We start from the raw sequence: 23,531 nt of genomic DNA on the forward strand, positions 1-23,531 counted from the left end.
CATTTCTGCTTATTTTTTTAAACATGTACAGTAAACATGCTAATACGCAGATACAAAATAAATCATTATTAAAACAATCTTCTATAAATTATTAATAATTTCCCCTGCATGTGAATGAATCACTAAATATTTTAAGGGGAAAAAGTTAATGTGAATTTCATTGTTGGACCATTTATTTCCCCCTTGAAGATGACTTGAGAAGGGACTGTATGTGTGCCATGAAAGCAGCCATAATTTTCTCGGTAATTGACGATGACACCTCGGTTTTACTTAGCACCACTTAGGCACTTGGCATACGCTTAAAATAAAATGTTCAATATGACATTTGCTTTGCCATTCCTAATAAATATGAATTAATTAAAAGCTTTTTCTGCTTTTTTCTCCCTCTCTTTCCATTTTACTACACAGCGTGTTAGAACAAAGCAGTAACACAGGCTGTCTGGAAATAGTCAGGCCAAATTACTTTCCAAACCCCTCTATAGGCAAATGTAGAGGACGTATGCCCATAATACTCGTACAGTATTGGTAGATGGAAATTCACATTTTAAAACCACAGTGAAATGATTTCTATTAGAATTTGTCTCGGAACACACAAAGAAGAGAGGAAAAGAAAAGAATGGAGAGGTACAAAAAGTAAAGCAAAAAAAGGAAGGAGAAAAAGAGGAAAAGAGGAGGAAAAGAGGATAAGAAAGGGAGGTAAACCAAATAGCTGGTCTTCAATGCGGAGGAGCGCAGGGGAAGTGTTCTCTTGTCCTCCTGCTGGTTAGTCGGTTGGTACAGTAGGTTGTTAGGTTGTTGTATGTGTCGTGGTCTTGGCCCCCCCAGGGCGCTAAACAGAGGTTTATCCCAGCCGTCAGCTGCCTCCTTGATTTACAGCGCGCCACCGATAGCTCCTGGATTCATCTGGCCCTTGTCAAACACGCGCAGCATTAGAGCACGTTCACACACCCTGGCAGGTCCACTGTTCACTCAGAACAGCCCAGACGGCAACTGTCCCTACCAGAAATGCTAATCACAAGACGGGGCGATCACGCATGCAAGCCCCCATCAGGGTCCTATGCAAATCACAGATAGGAAAAGACAGCAGGGAGAATACTGTTGAAGATATTATTGTTCGTTTATTGTATCTGAGCTAAGTTTGATGTGTGTATTATTATTAGGGTTACCGGTGCTGGATAGTACATTGGTATCATAGTATTCTGGGGTATTTTTTGCTATGTAACATTATGGATTATTATGGTTTGTATTACTAGCATTTCTGTATTATTAATATTATTTTATAATATTGTTAGCATTAATATTATCATTACAGCTATTTTTGTTATGGTATCATACAGTACTTCTGTTGTTATGATAAACACAGAAAGCAGTGTATTATACAGTAAGCATCTGAAATGGTAATTAAACTGTAGGATAAAAAAGCTGAAAAAATAATGTTATAACAAACAAACAGCATGGAACATTCACATTATCTATATGAAACAGGACAGACATGAGTACATTTGGTCAATACTATACTTTATACTGAGAGATTTACCTAAATTGCAATCTGCTTTGAACCGAACGCCGGTCTCTTTTTGACTTCCCGTTATCCCTGGTGTTGTAGCGCCCTCTGCTGCAAGACGCAGCACAATACAAACACAACTGTATTGGTCTGAACACAACGTCATCAAGAACAAGAGCATGATCTTAAATCAATTATTACAAATATACTGTATGTTCAGTATATATAAAGGACATATGTTATACAGTTAGGGAGGCATCTGTTTTGTACTGAATTAGCTAGGTCAATTAGTGAGAATATAGTGAAGTTATCTACGCATTTCTGATGTAAGAAGTAAGGGGGCTTATAAAAGGACAGACATGAGATTCATTTACACATCATCACTGTGGACAAACTCTGTTATTATTGTCAAGGAACACTACATCAATTCACATCATGTACAGCAGATACTTTAAGATGGTAGCTTTGCGTTCTAGAACTAAAGGGGAGAACAAAAACCAAAACAAAGCATTGTATTAATACTTGGGGGGGTGATATGGCGAGGGGACTACAGTATTATAGGTACTAAACACGAGGAGGGGTTTGGGTGGTCGCAGAAGCAAGGATGGGGAGGGACAGAGAAACACACTTACGTGATCTGACATATCCATTATACTTATATTTGGCTGAGGAGAAGTGCAAGAGACAAATGACAGGTTACATGGAGGAAGAGAGTGGTGATGATCATGATGAGAGTGACAGACAGACAGAGACAGACAGACAGAAAAGACAAACAGAACTGAGAAACAGACATCCCAGACAGACATCATAGACAGACATGCCAGACAGACATCGCAGACAGACATCATAGACAGACATCGCAGACAGACATCACAGACAGACATCACAGACAGACAGACATCACAGACAGACATCATAGACAGACAGATGTCAGAGAGACATCATAGACAGACATCACAGACGGACATCATAGACAGATATCAGACAGACATCACAGACAGACATCATAGACAGACAGACAGACAGACAGACAGACAGACAGACAGACAGACAGACAGACAGACAGACAGACAGACAGACAGACAGACAGACAGACAGACAGACAGACAGACAGACAGACAGACAGACAGACAGACAGACAGACAGACAGACAGACAGACAGACAGCTATCAGACAGACATCACAGAAAATAGAGATCAAATGATTTAAGATGGATGTAAAATGAAGTAAAAAGAAAATGGTTAGACAACAATGAATCAGAACTACTTTAAAACACATTGGTGATCGCGCAAAATATGAGCTGAATGGAGAGAATAGTGCAGAATGGTAAAAGAGGAGGCGATGAATGGGGTGAAGGAGGTGAATGAGAGAGATGGACTGTATTGCCACAGAGAGAGTGAGGTGAAACAGGGGAGGGGATAAAGTTGTGCTTCTGGAAATTGAAACAAAACTGTGGCACTGTGGGATGTTATCAAAATCCTGTTTTGTGGTTCGGAATCATTTTCAGACGAGCTGAATTGAACTCCCCACTCCTAAAGTAGCTCAGCAATGTGCTGAAGTTTCTCCCCTTACATTGAATCTACTCCAATATTTTTTTATTTTTTGTTATCATGGAGCTGTCGAGAGGGTTTTTTAAGAGTATTCAATTAAAAGGTGATCCGGGGAGAGTGGAGAGCGAACGAACAACACACAGAACGGACGGATGAGCCCAGACTACAGACTGAACAGAACACACACCAAACCCAAACAGAAAGACAGTCACACACACATCTACCCTCTCCCATACCTCCCAATAACACACACACTGAGGGAGGGACAAAGAAACACACACACCACCGTCTGCACAATCGAGAGCATCCTGTTGGGCTGTATCACCGCCTGGTACGGCAACTGCTCCGCCCACAACCGCAAGGCTCTCCAGAGGGTAGTGAGGTCTGCACAACGCTTCACCGGGGGCAAACTACCTGCCCTCCAGGACACCTACACCACCCGATGTCACAGGAAGGCCATAAAGATCATCAAGGACAACAACCACCCGAGCCACTGCCTGTTCACCCCGCTATCATCCAGAAGGCGAGGTCAGTACAGGTGCATCAAAGCAGGGACCGAGAGACTGAAAAACAGCCTCTATTTCAAGGCCATCAGACTGTTAAACAGCCACCACTAACATTGAGTGGCTGCTGCCAACATACTTACTCAACTCCAGCCACTTTAACAATGTAAAAATTGATGAAAAAAATGTATCACTAGCCACTTTAAACAATGCCACTTAATATAATGTTTACATACCCTACATTACTCATCTCATATGTATATACTGTACTCGATACCATCTACTGCATCTTGCCTATGCCGTTCTGTACCATCACTCATTGATATATTTTTATGTACATATTCTTCATCCCTTTACACTTGTGTGTATAAGGTAGTTGTTGTGAAATTGTTAGGTTAGATTACTCGTTGGTTATTACTGCATTGTCGGAACTAGAAGCACAAGCATTTCGCTACACTCGCATTAACATCTACTAACCATGTGTATGTGACAAATAAAATGTTATTTGGACAGTAGCACCCCTAACCCACCATAGTTACTAAGTGATTCTAAGTTAGCCGTTTCAGAGTATTTCACAGTTCAGAGGAATAAATCTTAGAGGAAGAAGTGGATATAGTTATTTGTATGAAGGAAACAAGGGAGGGCTCTGGTCAAAAGTAATGCACAATATATAGCAAATAGGGTGCTATTTGGGATGGAGTCAAAGGGAGAATCTCCTTTTCATACTCCTCGTATCCTCTCTCCTCGTATCCTTCTCATAACCCATTGGATGAAAAAGACAGAGGTCCCTCTAGTCGGATCTTCTCCTCCAATGGGTTTTGAGAAGGAGGCGAGGAGAGAGGACACAAGAAGTATGCAATGGAGATTCACCCATAGACTGAGCTAGCTAGCCTAGCCCTCCCTGCTCTGTCTTCAACAGTAAAGGTCACAGTGAAGGCCCAGGGCTGCCTTGTGACACACACCCTCAAACAGGGACCCTCGCTGGCCCTGGCATCTGTCGCTATCGATCTACCTGCGTCCGCAGAGGCGGCAGGCTAACTGGCTAGCGTCTGAGGGGTAGAGCGACGGAGGAGCGTGGAGGGCCGCGGAGGGGAGAGGGGGGAACCAAACTTGCCTGGTGGACAGGACCTGTCAGGGCAGGTTTCGGTGATGGACCAGCAGAGCCAGGGAAATAAAAATGCTAACATAATTTCCACGTCAGGCTGGATAAGGATCGCCTGCCGCTGATACACACACACATATACCCATCTCCCTCTAAGTCAGACACAGACTAGCCACAGCCTTATGTCTCTGGTTCACAGCAGACAGCCCAAGCCCCAACCCTCTGGCTCCAGGCCCAAACCGCTTCTCCTGTCCCCAACCCTGCCCAGCAACCCCAGCCCCAGACTTCAGCCTAAACCTCTTCTCCTGACCCTAACCCTACCGTAACCAAGCATCCCCAGCCGCCAGACCGGAATCTTTGCCCCAGATGGTCCCCAGAAGTTGAGACAAACAACGCCCTGAGAGACCAAAAACAGCGTGTCACAAAGATGACTACACCTGCACAAGGTTTACTTCCTAGCTGAATCACTGCTCTTACTTAGGAAGAAGCGCCCCCACTTTAGACTTAGACACGGCTATGTCTTCTATTAGCCCGTCCATGTATATTTCAATTGGCAACTCTGCATAATGTGTGGTCTAAATGTAAAGTGCCTCGCAGATTCACTATTCAAGAAGAAACCAGTTGAAAATCAATTTCAGATGTGAATGAAATCATCGTGGTCAGAGACATTTTATCCACTCTGAAAGAGAAAAACATGGAAAAAGACAGAGGAATTCCAGCGATAGTGATCTCTAACTCACTTTGTTCAGCGAAAAATACGTTTTGTTCAGAGTTAAAGGGGAAATCTGTAATTGAAATAACAAAGGGATTCCCAGCCCCAGTTTCGGTAAAAAGCTTAGGGATGGGGCTGGAGAAATGTAACAACTCTCAAATTCATAGACATGGATGCAAGGACTGACCATCCATGATATCAAAATTATTGTATTAACAATGTTTTAAAGGTGCAATATGCAGAAATCGCAACACCATTTCCTGGTTGCTAAAATTCTAATAGTTTGCCTAATTTCAATTAATGTGACAACACAAGCAATTGTAGAGAATCATTGTACTATCTAAACCACTTGGAAATATATTTTCAATAACCAAATATATTGTATTTTCAGCTGTTTGAAGCTGGTGTACAAAATCCAAAGTAAAATACCTTAAGAACGGGAAGCATAGCGCACATAGAACAGATATACTGCTTCTTAGGCTTGCTTTCAATGAGAATGTATATGTGATTTTGGTCGAGTCATCCAAAACGTTACATATTGCAGCTTTAAGACTTTAAGACTAGTGTTTGTTTACATTTTCTTTGTTTATAAATATTGGAGTAAAACAAGCTTATATTTTTGGTTCTGATGGGGGTACAACAGTTGAACTAAGCTCATGAGGCATTTATAAATTATATTCTTAAAAATGCAATGGGTGCATATCATTAATTTATACATTGAGTGTACAACTTCCTTAAGAACGCCTTCCTAATATTGAGTTGCACCTCTCCCCTTTTGCCCTCAGAACAGCCTCAATTCGTCGGAGCATCGACTCCACAAGGTGCTGAAACCGTTCCACAGGGATGCTGGACCATGTTGACGCCAATGCTTCCACGGTTGTGTCAAGTTGGCTGGATGTCCTTTGGGTGGTGGACCATTCTTGATACACACAGGAAACTGGTGAGCATGAAAAACACAGCAGTGTTGCAGTTCTTGACACTAACCATGGCACCTGCCACCTACTACCATACCCCATTCAAAGGCACTTAAATCTTTTGTCTTGCTCATTTACCCTCTGAATGGCACACATACACAATCCATGTCTCAATTGTTAAAAATCCTTCTTTAACCTGTCTCCTCCTCTTCATCTACACTGATTGAAGACGATTTAACAAGTGACATCAATAAGAGATCATAGCTTTCACCTGGATTCACCTGGTCAGTCTATGTCATGGAAAGGTGTTTATAATGTTTTATACACTCAGTGTAAGTCCAAAAATGTATGTAGTAACTGCAGATTTCCCCTTTTAAGCAGCAATCAGCGGTTGAAACAACGGCCCAACACCGTTTTTGTAAAAAGCTGAGGGATGGGGCTGGAGAATGTAACCATTCTCAAATTCATAGAAAGAGCTATGGATGCAAGGACTGACCATTGGCTGAGGGAAATTGATGATAAAAATATTGTGGGAGATGTTTTGTTAGACTTCTGTGCGGCTTTTGACATTATTGATCATAGTCTGCAGATGGAAAAAAGTATGTGTTATGGCTTTACACCCCCTGCTATATTATGGATAAAGAGTTAGCTGTCCAACAGAACACAGAGGGTGTTCTTTAATGGAAGCCTCTCCAACATAATCCAGGTAGAATCAGGAATTCCCCAGGGAAGCTGTGTAGGCCCCTTTTTTCAATCTTTACCAATGACATGCCATTGTATGTGGATGACTCAACACTATACACGTCGGTTACTACAGCGACTGAAATCACTGCAACACTTAAAAAGCTGCAGTTAGTTTCATAATGGGTGGCAAGGAATAGGTTAGTCCTAAATATTTCAAAAACTAAAAGCATTGTATTTGGTCAAAATCATTCACTAAACCCTAAACCTCAACTAAATCTTGTAATAAATAATGTGGAAAGCAAGTTGAGGTGACTAAACTGCTTGGAGCAACCCTGGTTTGTAAACTGTCATTGTCAAAACATATTGATACAACAGTAGCTAAGATGGGGAGAAGTCTGTCCATAATGAAGAGCTGCTCTGCCTTTTTGCAACACTGTCAACAAGGCAGGTCCTACAGGCTCTAGTTTTGTCGCACCTGGACTACTGTTCAGTCGTGTGGTCAGGTGCCACAAAAAGGGACCTCTTAAAATTACAATTGGCTCAGGACAGGGCAGCACAGCTGGCCCTTAAATGTACACGGACAGATAACATTAATAATATGCATGTAAATCTCTCATGGCTCAAAGTAGAGGAGAGATTGACTTCATCACTTTTTGTAAGAAGTATTGACAAGCTGAATGCACCGAGTCTGTTTAAACTACTAGCACACAGCTCAGACACCCATGCGAACCCCACAAGAGGTCTCTTCACAATCGCCAAGTGAACAGACTATGGTAGGAGCACAGAACTACATAGAGCCATGGCTACATGGAACTCTATTCCACATCAGGTAACTGATGCAAGCAGTAGAATCAGATTTAAAAACAGATAAAAAGACACCTTATGGAACAGCCCGGGACTGTGAAGAGACACACATGATAAGACATGCACTCTACACACAGATAATGTGATAGTAGAGTAGTGGCCTGAGGGAACGCACTTAATGTGTTGTGAAACGTGTCATGAAATGTCATGTAATATTTTAAATCTTGCTGGACTACAGGAAGAGTAGCAGCTGCCTTGGCTAATGGGGATCCTAAATAAATACAAATACTAAATATCATCCATGATATCAACATTATAGTTTTAACAACCATGTAGAGGCAATATGGTTTTTGTTTACATTGTTTACAAACGTAGTAAAACAAGGTTATATTTTGGGTTCTGCTGCGGTAGGACAGTTGAACAAAGCTCATGGGGCATTGATACGCTTTATTCTTCAAGAATCAATGGGTAAATATCATCAATTTATAAGTCCAAAAATGGATGTAGCAACTGCTGATTGCCCCTTTAAAGAGAACAAGAAAGATTTAGTCTTCCATGAAATCCTACGAGGGGCTGAGGGAGGAGAGAGATCAGTAACTACCCTAATAGTCAGTAATTGGTGCAGAGGGAGAGTAGTGGCCCACCAACCTACAAGAGGCAAAACCAAACTCATCATCAGCCGGTTGACACTAATCTAGTCTGAGCTCACTCGCAGATGGTGGGAGAATGCTGAGGTGGAAATCATATGGGGCTGATTTCTCCCTTTACCCCTCTATCCAATCACTGCTATTTCCCCTTCCCTCTATCCAATCACTGCCATCTCTCTTTTCCCTCTATCCAATCACTGCTATTTCCCTTTACCACTGTCATCTCCCTTTCCCCTCGCTCCTCTGCCTGGGTCTTCTGATAGGTCCAGAGAGCCCTAGAGGAGCAACAGAGGGCTTGTTCCCCATGCTTTTGAATGCAACGCTAACTTGTTCAATCTGTTTCCACTAGCATTGCTACAAGCTCCAAAAATGCTAGCCAGGAGATTCTGGATGATGCTAAATAACCAGCAAACAAAACAAAAAAATTGTTTGGATGAAACACTGTCGCAAATAATGTACAACTTTTTTTAAAATCTATCCCTTTCAGGAAAGAACAAAACATGATCTTCTGGGTTCCTGATTACTGAGGGAGAGGAGAAAGTAATCTGATGGGACAAAGATCAAGTCTGGGAAAACAGAGAGGGAGTTATTTATTTTAATCCTGTGGAGTAGCTCGCTACTTAATTACAAGTGAATCCATATATGTTGGCTGGTTGTGGCTGGATGAGTATCATGGCTGAGGTTCACGATCCGAACTGGGTATAACTCAACACTCATCATATTCATTGTTTTCTTATTGGAAGATTAACCGCTTTCCTAGGATGAAAAGAGATACACAACTGTCAACAACTACAGACCACAACACTCTGACAGTCATATTATCACATAGGGATCATGTAATAAGCCACGGTGAGAACGTTCAAGGGACACGTTGTGTAAAGCATGAATCATAGTCCACAGACGCTGTAGTCCGGGGTCCCACTGTGACATAGCTACATGATCTCTGAGACCATCCGCGGGGGGGACACAGCCTAAACGTGCACCTCTCCACAATTCCAAACCAACACGGCTCCGGTACGTGTCCTCTATTCATTTGAATGTGTTGACAGTTGGAGAAACTGCTTGAGCTGCGCTGAGAATTCGAAAAGTATGAAAGCCAACAGTCCAATATTCTAGAACACTGTTGTGTGTATACGTACATGTTTTGGATTATGATAAACACTTAAGTCTGGCAATGAGGCTGTAAACACTGACATCATCATGCACAACAGGGTGTGGCCACAAGGGAGCGTGTGATATTGTGAAGAGCCAATAAATCACCCTTTGCTAAGCCCAACCCCTCTGGTTACGGTTGCTACCTCGCTCCTAATTGTCCCGGGAAGTCCAATTCCCAATTCAAAGAGAAAACACCTCACAATGATCTCAAACTGTGTTTTTAATACACAATGAAATTAAACACTGACCACCCCATGCTAGTCGGAAGACTTTCGGGAATGTTATGGTGGACTGTGGCTTCACAGGAACCTGGTAAAATTAAGTTTGAACTGTGGCTAGCCACCGGATGGCTCTGAATGCACCGTCAGCATGCAGTCAAAGCTACTAACTAATTTTGGAGCTAAGTAGTGCTGATGTTGACAGCATTTGGAGAATACAAGTTATATTAACTGGCTAGTTAGCTAACTAACATTAGCAACATTTTCAATGTTGGTCAATGAGCGCTAGCAAGCTAACCAGCTAGCAAACAATGCAACAAAAGTATAATTTCGGATTCGTAGAAATACTCCATCAACAGGCACTGCATTTCAGGAATCACAGTCCCAAGTACCCCTGGTGTACTGTTCAATTATTTAGCCATTTAAACAACTTGTTTTTTTATGAAAACCCTCCGCTTTGCCATTGCCCTCATTGGCTTCCATACTTTTGAAATGAGAGCTTGTCCATGCGTTGGACTCAAGCTTGGTTAGTGACTGTTGCTATCCACTGGAGCGCTGCAATGGTTGCCTAAAATTCTGGGATGGGGCTTAGCGAAGGGGGAATTGAAGTCTCTGTTGATGTAGGTAGGAGGTCATCCCATTGTGTATGATGATGTCATTTTGTTTAGTAGTGTACCTTTAAGATGAACCCCAATTGATATGCTACATATCTACATTCTCTATTAATATCGCTCTATGAACATCACTCGAGCATGGCTCTCGTTCCTGCACAAGTCAGTCCTGTGAGCTTGAAATAAAATGATCAGGAACAGAACAGAAACACAGTTAGCAAGGAGGTTCCCCTAAAAGCATGGGATGCCTTCATAAACAAAGGAAGACAAAACGACAACAAAAATAAATTAAAACTGTCATCGAGATATTGCATACAGTCAGAGATAAAGCATCCCTTCAACATCGTCACATTTTATACATAATATACTGTATTAGAAACAATATAATACACCAAACACCAACTGTCTAATAACACAGTCACCACACGAGTGCTTGACTGATGTAGCATGCGCTAGCCTCAGAGCTAACAGCTACAGTAGAGCAGCACCACAAAGCAACACCACCACCACCACCACCCAATACAACCCACAGAAATAATAAGAATAAATACTACTCAAATGAATGATCCTAATAATAATAATAATAACAATAAATACATTTAAATAAGCCACAACTATGGAAGCACGCCACGAGGACGACTTTAAGTATAAAGCACATACAGTACACACATGTATACCTACACATGAAACACACACACATACAGGGCACACACAACAGACATGTAACAACACGTGTTGGGCGGTATAACTTACAGGCACGTAAAGTGGTTGCGCAATCATGAACAGAGACAGAGGAGAGTGGGTAGGCCCTCTGTAGGGTGTCCATGTTACTATGTACACTGCCTGACATGCAAGAGCAGTCTCGCTCTGAACGGCCGCAATCAAAACAACATGCCAGTTTCATTTGTTTGTAGACGGACATCTTGGCTACAGTCATGTTTTGGGATGAGAGGAAGAGGAAAAGCAGCAGGTTAATGGCAAAAGGAGAAACACTCATGTTGGGAAGCCGGAAGGTTCCTTCCATAAAGGAGATAATAAGTGCAAAGCCTTAGATGCCAGCTCTAACTAGCTTGAGACCCAACAAAAGACCAGTAATGGGCACCTAAAATGTTAGGGAGCTTCATACAGTGGGGTCCGAAATGATTGAGACTCTTGATAAAGATGAGCAAAAATAACTGTATATAATACTGTACATTTAAATACTGAGCTATATTGTATGCTTAAAACAATAGGGAAAGTATCTTATTTTATACTAATATAATTGCTCAGAGAAAGAGATTGTTAAATAAGTCATATTTTCTCTTAAAGGTAAGGGTCAAAATTATTGACACCCCTGTTTTCAATACCTTTCAATACCTCAAGCTTTGATTATTTGAGTCAGCTGTGTAGTGCTACTGTAGGACAAAAACCAAAACGTGCACCCACAAGGGCCCCCAGGACCGGGTTTGGGAACCAGAAACCAGAGACTATTCCTTCATACAGAATCCTTCCAGATCCTTGATATCCTTCATCTGTAATTATGGGCTGCCCTCTTCAATTCAAACAACAGGATTTCAATGGGTTTCATGTCCGGAGACTTGCGATTGCAAAAAAATTGATTTTGTGGCCAATTCATAATTGGCTTATCACATATGCCGCTCCTAGTTATATATACATATCTACTTCAATAACCTCATAACCCTGCACATCGACTCGGTACTGGTACCCCTTGCAGATAGCCAAGTTATCGTTATTCTTTATGTATCTAGTATTACTTTTATTATTACGTGTTTTACTTTTCTATTACTTCTCTATTTTCCTTCTCTCTTCATTGTTGGGAAGAGCCCGTATGTAAGCATGTCATGGTTAGCCCACACCTGCTGTTTATGAAGCATGTGATGAATAAAATTTGATTGATTTGATTTAAGCAGAAAAGAACCCCATAACTACTGTAAAATATGGCGGTGGATCTTTGATGTTATGGGGCTATTTTGCTTCCACTGGTCCTGGGGCCCTTGTTAAGATCAACGACATCATGAACTTAACCCAGCACCAGGACAATTTAGCCAGAAACCTGGTTGCCTCTTCCAGCAAGACAGTAACCCCAAGCACACATAAACATTCACAAAGAAATTATTAATTGGCCACAAAATCAAAATTTTCCAATCGCCATCTCAGTCTCCAGACTTGAAACCCATTTGAAAACCTGTGGTTTGAATTGAAGAGGACAGTCCTTTAGCACACATAAAGGATATCAAGGATCTGGAAGGATTCTGTACGGAGGAATGGTCTAAGATCCCTCCGTTATCCTCGCAAGGTGAGGTATTGAAAGGTATTAAAAACAGGGGTGTCAATAACTTGTTAAACAAAATCTATTTCTCTGAGCAATTGTATTAAAAAATAATAATAATTTCCCTTTTTTGCATACAATATAGATCAGTATCTTAGTTATTTATTTTATACATTAATTTATCAAGGCTGTCAATAATTTTGGACCCCACAGTATACGGCTAGAGTGCCAAACTGCTTTTGGTTCTTTGCAGTGAGAATTGTGTGCAATATATTATCAAGGCCAAAAAATGCATTTTTCAAAGTTATCCTAGTCTTGTTTTGATCAATAAAGTTTTGAGCAATTTGAATGTTGTAGTCCAATTTAACTTGTAGTACAGATGGTCTTAGGCTCAAGGGTCAAGCTGTGTCCAAAGGCTGAAAATGCTATAACAGGTATACAGGCCAATATGACAGTGGGGGAGAGGGGGGAAGGGGAGCAGGGGTAGATGGAAGGGGAGTCATTCTGGGGTAGGAGAGTAGCATGGGCAATGTCTTCAGCAGCAAACCTCCTACAGACACATATTATTCCATTCAGAACAGATCATAACATCCTCTATGCGTCCGGCTAAAGGTGTGGATCACGTACCTGTATCCCTTCATGCAGGTGCAGCAGCCCTGGTCAAGGCATCATCACACTACTCTATTGGCTAGACTGGCCATACCATGCTAGTCTATAATACAAGAGTTTCACTAAACCAGCACTTCCCCAGAGAGGTTTGTGTATGTGTTTGCAAGTTACTGTGGATGTACATGGAGTACAGATTAACTCTCTTAATTTGACCCTGCTTCTCACAGCAGGAAAAAATATATTGCATGCAGCAACAGGAAACGTGAATAATTATGTGGATTATAATTAATGGAAATTTTTGTAGGGGTTGATACATTTTTCATTAGGGCAAATCCAGTCTGAGATTTTAAAGTGAAAATTAAAAACTTTAGAAGCCATTTTAAACCTTTGCATTTCCTGCTGCACAGATAAATTCTCTGCGACAACAGAGTGATCAAATTAAGATGGCAGATCTGTATGTAAAACATTTGAGGTGTGTGTGCGTGTACAGTAGATGTGTCGAGGTCTTAACCCCAGGAGAAGTAGCGGTAGGTAGTGAAAGCCCCTCAGAGCAGCAGTTCTAGATTTCTGTGACTCTGGTTCAGGAAACAAACAACAATCCCTGGTTCCCATTCTCCCTATGCCAGGGTACCAAGTCACTAACTCACTCTAACACCCTCACAGAAACTCTGGCACTCTCTCGGAGAACTATAAGTCTACTTTTACTGTTTTAACCATGTGTGGTTAGGAGCCCAAACGAGGTGGCAGGTTTCAGTTTGTGGCCAGAGAGAGAATGGGGAGCGAGGCCTGGCCCCAAACAGGGACTGTGTCCTATAAACAGCATGCATAAGCGCTTTATAAGCATTCATAAGCATGCATAAAGAGATCACAGCGATTAAAGGGGGTGGAGTGTGGTACCTCTTTACAGAGCAGAAACAGTTTTTGGAGGCGTGACAGACATGCAGTGTGGCTTTCATTTCATGCTGAACTCTGAGTTTTATTCTGAGTTCTTTCTAGGCTGGGCATTCAGTGGAACACAGTACTGTACATGTAGTTGTTGGTTAGCGAGACATGGGAGGGGGAGATGGAGAACACGACATGACAATGTGTTTGACTCAAATGACTTCACACATACCCGTTACCCTGATCTACTACAGTACGGACTACAGTGTCCCTTTTAGGACATTCTTCACCACAAGAACATGACTGTCTGTGTACATTTTGTCAAAGGTGATTGTTAACACACACAGGCTCACACACAACTGCGCTGTCTCTTTTGTTTGTAGTTCTAGAAATAAAAGTATGTTTTCGTATGTCCCATTCAACATTATACCTGACAAAACGTACAAAGACGAAGTCATCACGAAGCCAGTGTTGAAAATCGATAGTGAGAAGGATGTCCTAAAATGTACACCTGACTAACGGACATTGATCCTCTTAAGTGAAAGACAACCCTATTCAGCAAGAACTCGATGAGCAGTGTTGAATTTGAATAGTAAATCAAACTTAGTCATATTATATTAACAGTCATATTATATTAACATATGGATACTTATAGAAAACAACCAAACTAAAACGCCTTTTAAACTCTCCAGTTATTGTACCATGTTGCAAAGCACAAATGGAAATAGAGGAATGCTTAAGACAAAGAACAGTTTTCCCTTGAAATACTCACTTTGTGTTCAGACATCTTCAACAAACCAAACCATCAAACATTGCACACCATAAAACCAACCTGGACTCAGGGGTAGACGTAGCATAGTAAAAGTAAATTCGATCCACTCCAATTTGTATGATATGTTACGTTTCATTTGGTAGTTATTCATTTGAAGATGTCCATCATCCATTTCTTATGATAAGTAACGAATTCCAATTCCAATATGATATGTTCCGAATTGAATTTCATACAATATGTTACGAATTACAATTTGAACAATATGTTCCAAATTTGCAAAAACGTATGACGTTACGAATTCCAATTTGTTGTAGCTAGCCTAGGGGTTAAGGTTAAGGTTAGAGTTAGCTAACATGCTAAGTAGTTGCAAAGTAGATTAAAAAGTAGTAAGTAGTTGCAAATTAGCTAAAATTATCAAGTTGTCCGTGATGAGATTTGAACGCGCTAGGTGCTAGACATTGGAATTATACGCCCACCCTTCCACACTGACCAACCAGCCACTTTTGCCTTAAGTAATATTTTGTCTTATGTGACCATATCAAACGTAACAAATCACACTAATTCAAATGCCCCGGATTTACTTTTACTATGTTACGCCTAGACTATGAGACCAGGCTGCATAAAACACAGCCAAGGGTTAATCTATGCAATGATGAAACTAACATAAAACAACTTTTCCCTTTAAGATTTGTATGACAACTACTGTAAAGGTTAAGATACACCTACAGTTAACTGCAACCATAAAGATATTACCATTACTAGTACAGTAACTCCATTCAAATCAATGGGTCTGTGATGGTTGGACCGGCGGCCATATTGAGTATACCCATGAGTGTTCCAGTCAAAATGCATTTTTTTTTTACCGTTCTAGTAATTCTATAACAGTCTATGACTGAAACACCCTGTTGCTCATCATATTCTGGCTGAATAGGTTTCTGAGGATGTGTGTCAGTTTCCTTCAATAGGCTACATTCAGGACTGTGAGACATGGCCATCTAGTGGCCAAATGGCAGTACAACATTGGCGCTTAAAATAACTGTCTAATGAAGATGTTTTCTTTCACTCAGGTCACTGAGGGCAGTGAGTAAAAAAGGGCCTGATGACCATATAGAATTGAAATGCAGTGGGGCTGGGGGCGACGACATGTCAATTCTAAATGTACTGATGAACTATGTGTAATGGTATGACTGGAGCTGGGCAGAGGACTAGAGCACTGGGGGGCGGGGGAGGGACCAGAAGCAGTGAGGGTGGTACGACCAGATTGTTTTGATTGTGTTTTGCAACATTGCTCAATAAGCTGAAATATTTTAAGAACTTCCCACAAGAACACTTTCCGCTTTTCAGAAAATAAAGCAGCATGCAAAATAGCCTCGTAAAAAAAAATCACAAAAAACTATTTTTTTTAAATCCATGACTAACGTTACCTATATCAATCTGTGGGTTTGATATTTCAGATTGTCACCACATCCATTTACAACTTTCTCAGAGCGTGACATTAGAGGAGGTAAGGAGGACTTAAGGACAGCTGATGACAAAGCTTAGGATTGGGTTTCTAATACAGATCTGTTCAGTTTAACAACCAACTATTGCGGTAAAAATAACTTTTTGAAGTGAGTCGAAGAGAGTTCATGTACTTCTATGATAAAATCACACTCCACTCTGTCATCTGAAATGAACCTGAGGCTGGGCTAGACTATGGGCCTATGAGGAGAAACACTAGACAATCAGATGCTGGTTTGAGTTTGGGTTCTGCTGTATTCCTTCAGGTCTGGTCTGAGGCAGGACAGTGTAAAGATGAGAGGCGACGAGAGGGATGCAAATGCTACACTGGTAACATGCAACATAGAATACAGTATACTATTGGCTGAGAAAGAGAAAAGACACTTGCACTGCACTCTGGGTAGGAGGGAACCCGTTTTTTTTTACTCACAATAAATCACTATCAGAGAGTGGTTAAAATAAAGAAGTGGTGTTTCCCGGCGGCAGTAGGGGAAGGAAATAACATTAAAAAAATGTCAATGGTCATAAAAACATGGAAAAAATAAGCAACAATAACAACAGAAACAAGACAGAACTAACAGAAGACAAACGTCCATTCTAGTAATGGAACGGTCATCTCTCTAAATGGGGCCCTCCTGTTGGTAATAAAACAGTAATAAGATGGAGACACAGAAACCCCAAATAATCTAGAATAGAACTGTCTTGTTTCAGGTACAGTAAATCTAGTGGACCAATGCATGATTACCAATTACACTATAGGGCCAACCCAAATCGTACTGTGCTGGCTTGGATACATTATGTTCACATTGTCTTTTCCAGCACGGTTCCAGCAACTGTAGTAGATATGTAACCAGGCCAGCCTAGTACAGCTCGGCTTGCCTTGTCTCAGTTATACTGTGAATCAGACAATACAGGTCTTTGGTTCTCTCTACCTGACAGACTACGAGGCCTATAGTGTGAATAATTGGCATGACACAGACAAAGGGAAAGGACGTTGGAGATCATGTGTTTGGGCATAGGCTGCTTACTGTAACTGTCGCTGACCTTTCTAGATGTACAGAGTATACAGTACGCTAAATTATTTAACATGCTAACATGTTGGGACAAGTGCCCATGTAGGTCACTTGTCCCAACATGTAATAAGGCCCTGCCTCTGAATTAATGCTTTCAATTCAGGCTATTCAGGAAGTAAACCAAAAATACAACATATTATTTTCCTCAATGAGTTCACTTCCTGAATTAACTGAATTGAAATTGAATTGAACCCAACCCTGGTACACATTCTCTAATTCCCAGTCTGACCAATAGTAATATTAAGTCATATTCCAAGTCATTCACTGCTGGTAGATGTTTTTGGTGGAATGCCTGGCCCAATAAGGTGCTCTGATTCTGTATGGTTGGGCCAATAGGGAGTCTGGTTGTCTGACCCAATGACCCCTGAGTAGAGGAAAGCCATTGGCTCATTTATTCTTCCACCTGACTGAGGTCATTACCTCTGCCTGTGTCACAGAGTCACTATGGCGATCTGACAGCCTCCTTCTTCTGCTCAGCTACTCCTGTCATTCTACCTCTCCCTGACACTCACTTACTCCATCATTAGCATACTGATGTACAACTCACACTCTTTCTTTCTCTCTTTGCCGGTCTTCTCGCTTTCTTTCTCTCTCTGTCTTTTTCTCCCTCCAGACTTCAGTCCACCCTTCTAGTTAGTTTCATCATTATGATAAATTCTTGACATGATAGGTTAACATATTCAAAATAAAATAAAAATCTAACAAAATGTACACAATGTTGCCTGTACTGTTCTCTTGGGTTGAGAAAATAATACCATTACATTGACTTCAGATCATACCACAATGAAGGTTTGAAAGTTGTGATCACAGTTGATACACTCAAAAGGGACTCAAGGTAATCACTGGGGCAATTTCAATTTCCATTTTACCACTGTAAAAGGACATTACTATGAGAAACAGTAAGGGATATGACAATCTTTATTATAGCACATCCTAATCATACTTCAGAGACATTGGGGGGTAGGGGAGGGTTTGGGGATGGGAGGAGGGGGGGGCATGAGAGGGGTGAGTGGTGGTGTTGTGGACGGAGAGTAGCTGTACTCACGTCGTTTGCAGCCGCACTTTTTGATCCGTTTGGGGTCTGTGATGTCGTCGTGACAAGCTTTGCAGTAGAAAAATGCTCTGGGGGGAAACAGCAGCATAGACACTTATTATCTTGGTTTGCAACTTACACCAATTGAGTTCTACCCATTCCACCAGGTTGAGCTGTGAGCTGGCTTTTACCAGCTGGCTTTTACTTTTACCAATGATATTTCTAGGAGTTTAATGTCTAATCGCTTTGTACAGTATGGTGACTTTTTTAGCCACCAAGAGGGTGAAGATAGAAAACACAGACAAGGCCTTAAACTGAGACTGTGGCCTTTTTCTGCCATTACCTCTTTACTTCTTTGGCGTCGCTGGCGATGAAGAACCCCAGAGTTCCTTCCTGCATCTTTACGTGGTTCCCCGGGTTGATGAGGATGCTGGGTAATGGGAGAGATAGATGACATCACGCTCTGTAGGCGCTGTTACGGCCGTTAAGAGTCACACTCACACGCTAATCACGAGGAATGGTACACACACACACACACCCACCATCAACCCTCTAGCTGGAGCTACACTACTACAGCCAGAGATATAGAATGGCCTGATTGGATTGGTCAAAGGAATCACAGCTTCTGCAGTCTCCAGTTGCTTTGTTTGGAGAGTGGTATGGAATGGAAGTACTGTAAATGCTATCAGTGTGAGCTAGTAGGCCACTGTATGGAGGTGAGTATTTGTTCAAGTGTTATTGTGTCGAAAAACACCTTGCTTCTTCCATTGTTTCCATGTTCAGCCACCTTCTCTGAGGCTACTCACACAGATGGACAGAATGTGCAACAGCATGAGTTGGTTTGTACATTTTAATTATTTTATTTTTCACCATGGTTCTGATTGGCTTGGATGGGGTTTGGGGCAGGGTTAGTAGGGATGTGGGAGGGGGGGGGCAGAAATAATTAAAATTGTTGTTATGGAGTGGTTTCAGTCTCAGAAGTCAGAGCCAATCAGCTATCAGAATGATGTAACGGGCGTGTTACACTACAGTTAGATACTGTTACCTGGGTTAGTACTGGACAGTGGAAGACAAGGGAATGAACAGCCCTCGGACTAAGACTACAGAGGAATAGGAATCATCTCCTATAGGCTTAAGTGTTGTTATATAGTGTATTATAGTATTGTTATAGTACTGCTACAGTACTGCTTTAGTGTGTTACAGTACTGCTACAGTACTGCTTTAGTGTGTCATAGTATTGTTATAGTACTGCTACAGTACTGTTTTAGTGTGTTATAGTATTGTCATAGTACTGCTACAGTACTGCTTTAGTGTATTATAGTATTGTTATAGCACCACTTAATGGTATTATAGTATTGTTATAGTACTGCTACAGTACTGATTTGGTGTAGTATAGTATTGTTATAGCACTGCTTAAGGGTATTATAGCATTGTTATAGCACTGTTTAAGGGTATTATAGTATTGTTATAGTACTGCTACAGTACTGCTTTAGGGTATTATAGTATTGTTATAGCACTGCTTAAGGGTATTATAGTATTGTTATAGTACTGCTACAGTACTGATTTAGTGTATTTGAGCTAAGAAATGTGATATGATATACATTTTTTCTTTACATTATCAGTGTCCATGTTGATTTATCAGGGGGAACAAATTAATAACCAAGAAGCTGAGGGAAATGGCCATGTAATGTTATCTAATGGATAAGTAATATTCATACTCAAATTCATTCTGACCCCTAACACTGTAACCCCTAACCTCACCGACCCTAAAACTGTATCCTCAAACATATGTCTACAGTAAAGAAGATAATGTAGATTTGGATGGTGTTTGTGTGTGTAGGGTGCCTGTATGGACTGGCTGTATCATTCCCCCTGAATTAGACAGACGAGAGTGGACGACACACACGCACATACGCCCAGTTCATTAATGGTTACCTGTGGGTAGGAATCATCAATGATGGGAGTGCAGACAGACTAACAAACGGAACACACAGACCGACAGTCAGGGGACGACACCCCTGGCCTCCGAGCCCAGACGAAAGGGAAATTAATAATACTTTACTTTAGAAATACTTTCCTAACTTATTTTGATAATACTTAACAAATATTTTACTTCTTATTTTATGAATACTATACTTTGCCAATAGTTTACTTTACTAAGGCTTTATTATACTTTACTAAGGCTTCATTTTACTAATGCTGTGTTTTACTAATACTTCATTGTACTTTATTAAAGTTTTATGCTTGACTGACTCGCTAATACCTGATTCTACTATATTCACCTTTTAATTTACTAATACGTTATTTTACTTTACCAACTCTTTAATTTACTAATACTTCATTTTACCAACTCTTTAATTGATAAATTATTCACTGTCATTCAATGTTCGGCCTTCATACATTAAAGGTTAGTTTTTGGTACTTTGGTACTGTTTAGACAGATTTTAGACAATTTGTCTATACCAACATTATACTGTGTAAAAGTGCACGCAGGCTCAGAAAATAGCTGAGAGCAGCTGAAAACTACAGACTAATTTGCAAATGATTAAAACAAATCTTTCCTCTGGGCTCTACAAACAACATACTTAAACAATAAGGGGGAGATTGGATCAATTATAAAGCTGTAATCAATAGCAACAGCAAAATAACATGATATTCTGCTAAACTTAAGTTTAGAGTTGCCCTATTGAGCTTTATGTCAGATAGAATGGCCCCAGAGTAGAAAACAGGAATCACGTTTGACATGCTGTTTCGGAAAAATACAAAATAAACTAACAAAGCCACTACAAAAAAACACATTGCTGCCCAAATCTGAGATTTCACATAGTTTACACATTTCAGATCTAATAACTAAGAAATGAAACAAAATGTCATTTTCTCCAATTATGTATAGAGGCCCAAACTGTATCAAAACCTCATATTGTGAGCAACAAGGCAAGCATCCCATATGATAGAGTGTTATTACATGCAGTTACCAAACAGAGTGAGTAGGACACTTGTAAAACAGACCAGGCATAGCCACTGCAGTACAGATAAAGAGACAGGTACGTAGATGCAGACTGTTGCAGTAACTTCTGTGCAGTTGGATTGTTTTCTTAAACACCAAACTGACAGAAAGTGACCTCACTTGATAACATCTACTCAGAGACTCACAGGTATGGGGGTACATGGTGACTGAGACACACACAAGCTTACGCACACACGCACGCACACGCACGCACACAAAGCAAACAGTATCCACACACATATGACAAAACAGTAAGAAAGGGATGAAATGCAAGTATGAAGATGATTTGCAGCACCCATGGAAAACGTGGCCTAAAAACTCCATTGGATAAATGTTAAGTTATCCAAAGTCAATGGTCCCATGCCTTGAATAAGATATGACATGGCTTAATAAATGCTGTTGGTATCGTAAAAATCTATAAAACATGCATTTGTGTCAAACTGCAATGACATAATCAATCCATCGATTCCATAATATTGCAGAAATGTGCAAACAATCAACAATAGCCTTATCCATCATAAACCCTTCTGGGGTTCAGACATCAACAATCTGTTTCCTGACTGATACGTGAGATGACACTATCAAAACTATAATAATATGAAGTAGTGTTGTGATGATGAGCATAGCACAAAAATAAAGAAACACCCAAAATAAAATTATAATCAGTTTGGCAAAGTTCACACACAGTTACGACTGACTGAGGACACTGAAAAAGAACTGAAGTGAGAGACAAATTAAGAGAGACAGAAAGAAACTCAAAACGGGGTAAAAATGGAGGAGATGGTGTTAGCCTGGGCACGTCGACAACATCAGACAAATCAACAAGAGTTACAAACGAGTCAAATTCAACTATCCTCTCTCTGCCTGCAAAGAAGTTAGTGCATTAGGCACAAGGAACACAATCAAAGATAGAGTGAGACATTGGCCCATTTTGATATAGGGTTTGGAAATGGATCCTTAGGAAACATGACCCAAAGTCAGAAGCTCTAAAGTGGTGGCGATAGGGTTGAACTTTGGAGGGAAAGATAAGGAAGAGGGCATACCGCTTTCGGCTTCTGCAAACAACAAGAAAACAACCTCAAATCAAACAGTTGTTATTAACATAAAAGGAGAGATGAAAAATCATATTATGTGTCTCAATATGTCTCAATGTGCTGTCCTTCTACCTTCTGATGGGGAAATGAAAGTGCTTGCTGTAGCACTCTGTGAAAAAGGTGAAGACCTTCATATCACTTAGTAAACCAGAAGGTTGAAGATCTAGAAGAGCTGATCTTGTTACACATATTGCATCTGTGAAATAATTGACTTCTGCTATCAGAGAGATATGCAGTTCAGATGGCACTGAGAATGGTGGCACTATGTAGTGGAAAAAAGCCTGGCATGACCAAAAGAAATGCCTCACTATACCATGTCCAGGTGCAAGCACACTACAAAAAGGCTGAGAGAAAGTTTTAAAATAAGTGTTTTTCAAAATATATAACAAGTTAGTTAGACATTACTTCTTCTATAGTGATTTCATAATATAGTAAAAACTAAACTAAAACAACTACTATAAACGCATTATTTGCACAAAACCAGTTCACACTGCTGTTGGAGTTGGGGTGGGTGGGATTTAGCAATTTATGGTAAGTGAAATATAGTAAGTAGTATTTCATGTTAATAGTTAGCAAGTTAATAGTACCATAGAGCGTTAATGGTTTTCATGGTTCAACACAGAGACAACTATTTACAGATAAATCTTGAAAGACATCCTAAGATTTAAAAAGGTTCTGGGATGTTACAGACAGAGAGGTCCAGTGGTGATACACAGAACAAGAGCAGCCATGTAGTCCTGTACAACACAGAGAGAAACAGAGAGAAAAACAGAGACACAAACCTGCTCTCTCCCAGCTCCGACTTGTTCTCGATGGCGATAAGCAACAGCTTCAGCTTCACGTAGCACAGCCTGACACAGACAGACACACAGACACACACAGAGGATT

General features: G+C 40.7%; 1 protein-coding gene across 14 annotated transcripts in view; it reads right to left on the reverse strand.

Annotated features, from left to right (window-relative positions):
- The window catches only part of kcnma1a (potassium large conductance calcium-activated channel, subfamily M, alpha member 1a), a 261,503-nt gene that overhangs the window by 39,785 nt on the left and 198,187 nt on the right, over positions 1-23,531 (reverse strand). For 8 of the 14 annotated variants that reach the window (XM_071393538.1, XM_071393537.1, XM_071393536.1 and 5 more), the window contains exons 16-19: positions 23,426-23,494; positions 22,593-22,604; positions 18,886-18,972; positions 18,555-18,631 (exon numbers count right to left, since the gene is read on the reverse strand). In XM_071393538.1, coding sequence (XP_071249639.1) covers positions 18,555-18,631; positions 18,886-18,972; positions 22,593-22,604; positions 23,426-23,494 — 245 coding nt within the window. Of the gene's footprint in view, positions 1-11,157; positions 11,332-16,866; positions 16,876-18,554; positions 18,632-18,885; positions 18,973-22,592; positions 22,605-23,425; positions 23,495-23,531 lie in introns of all 14 variants that reach the window. The other 6 variants (XM_071393540.1, XM_071393539.1, XM_071393543.1 and 3 more) reach the window with 3 other exon arrangements.

This window comes from Salvelinus alpinus, chromosome 3 (genome assembly GCF_045679555.1).
Source record: "Salvelinus alpinus chromosome 3, SLU_Salpinus.1, whole genome shotgun sequence".
Classification (NCBI taxonomy): Eukaryota; Metazoa; Chordata; class Actinopteri; order Salmoniformes; family Salmonidae; genus Salvelinus; species Salvelinus alpinus.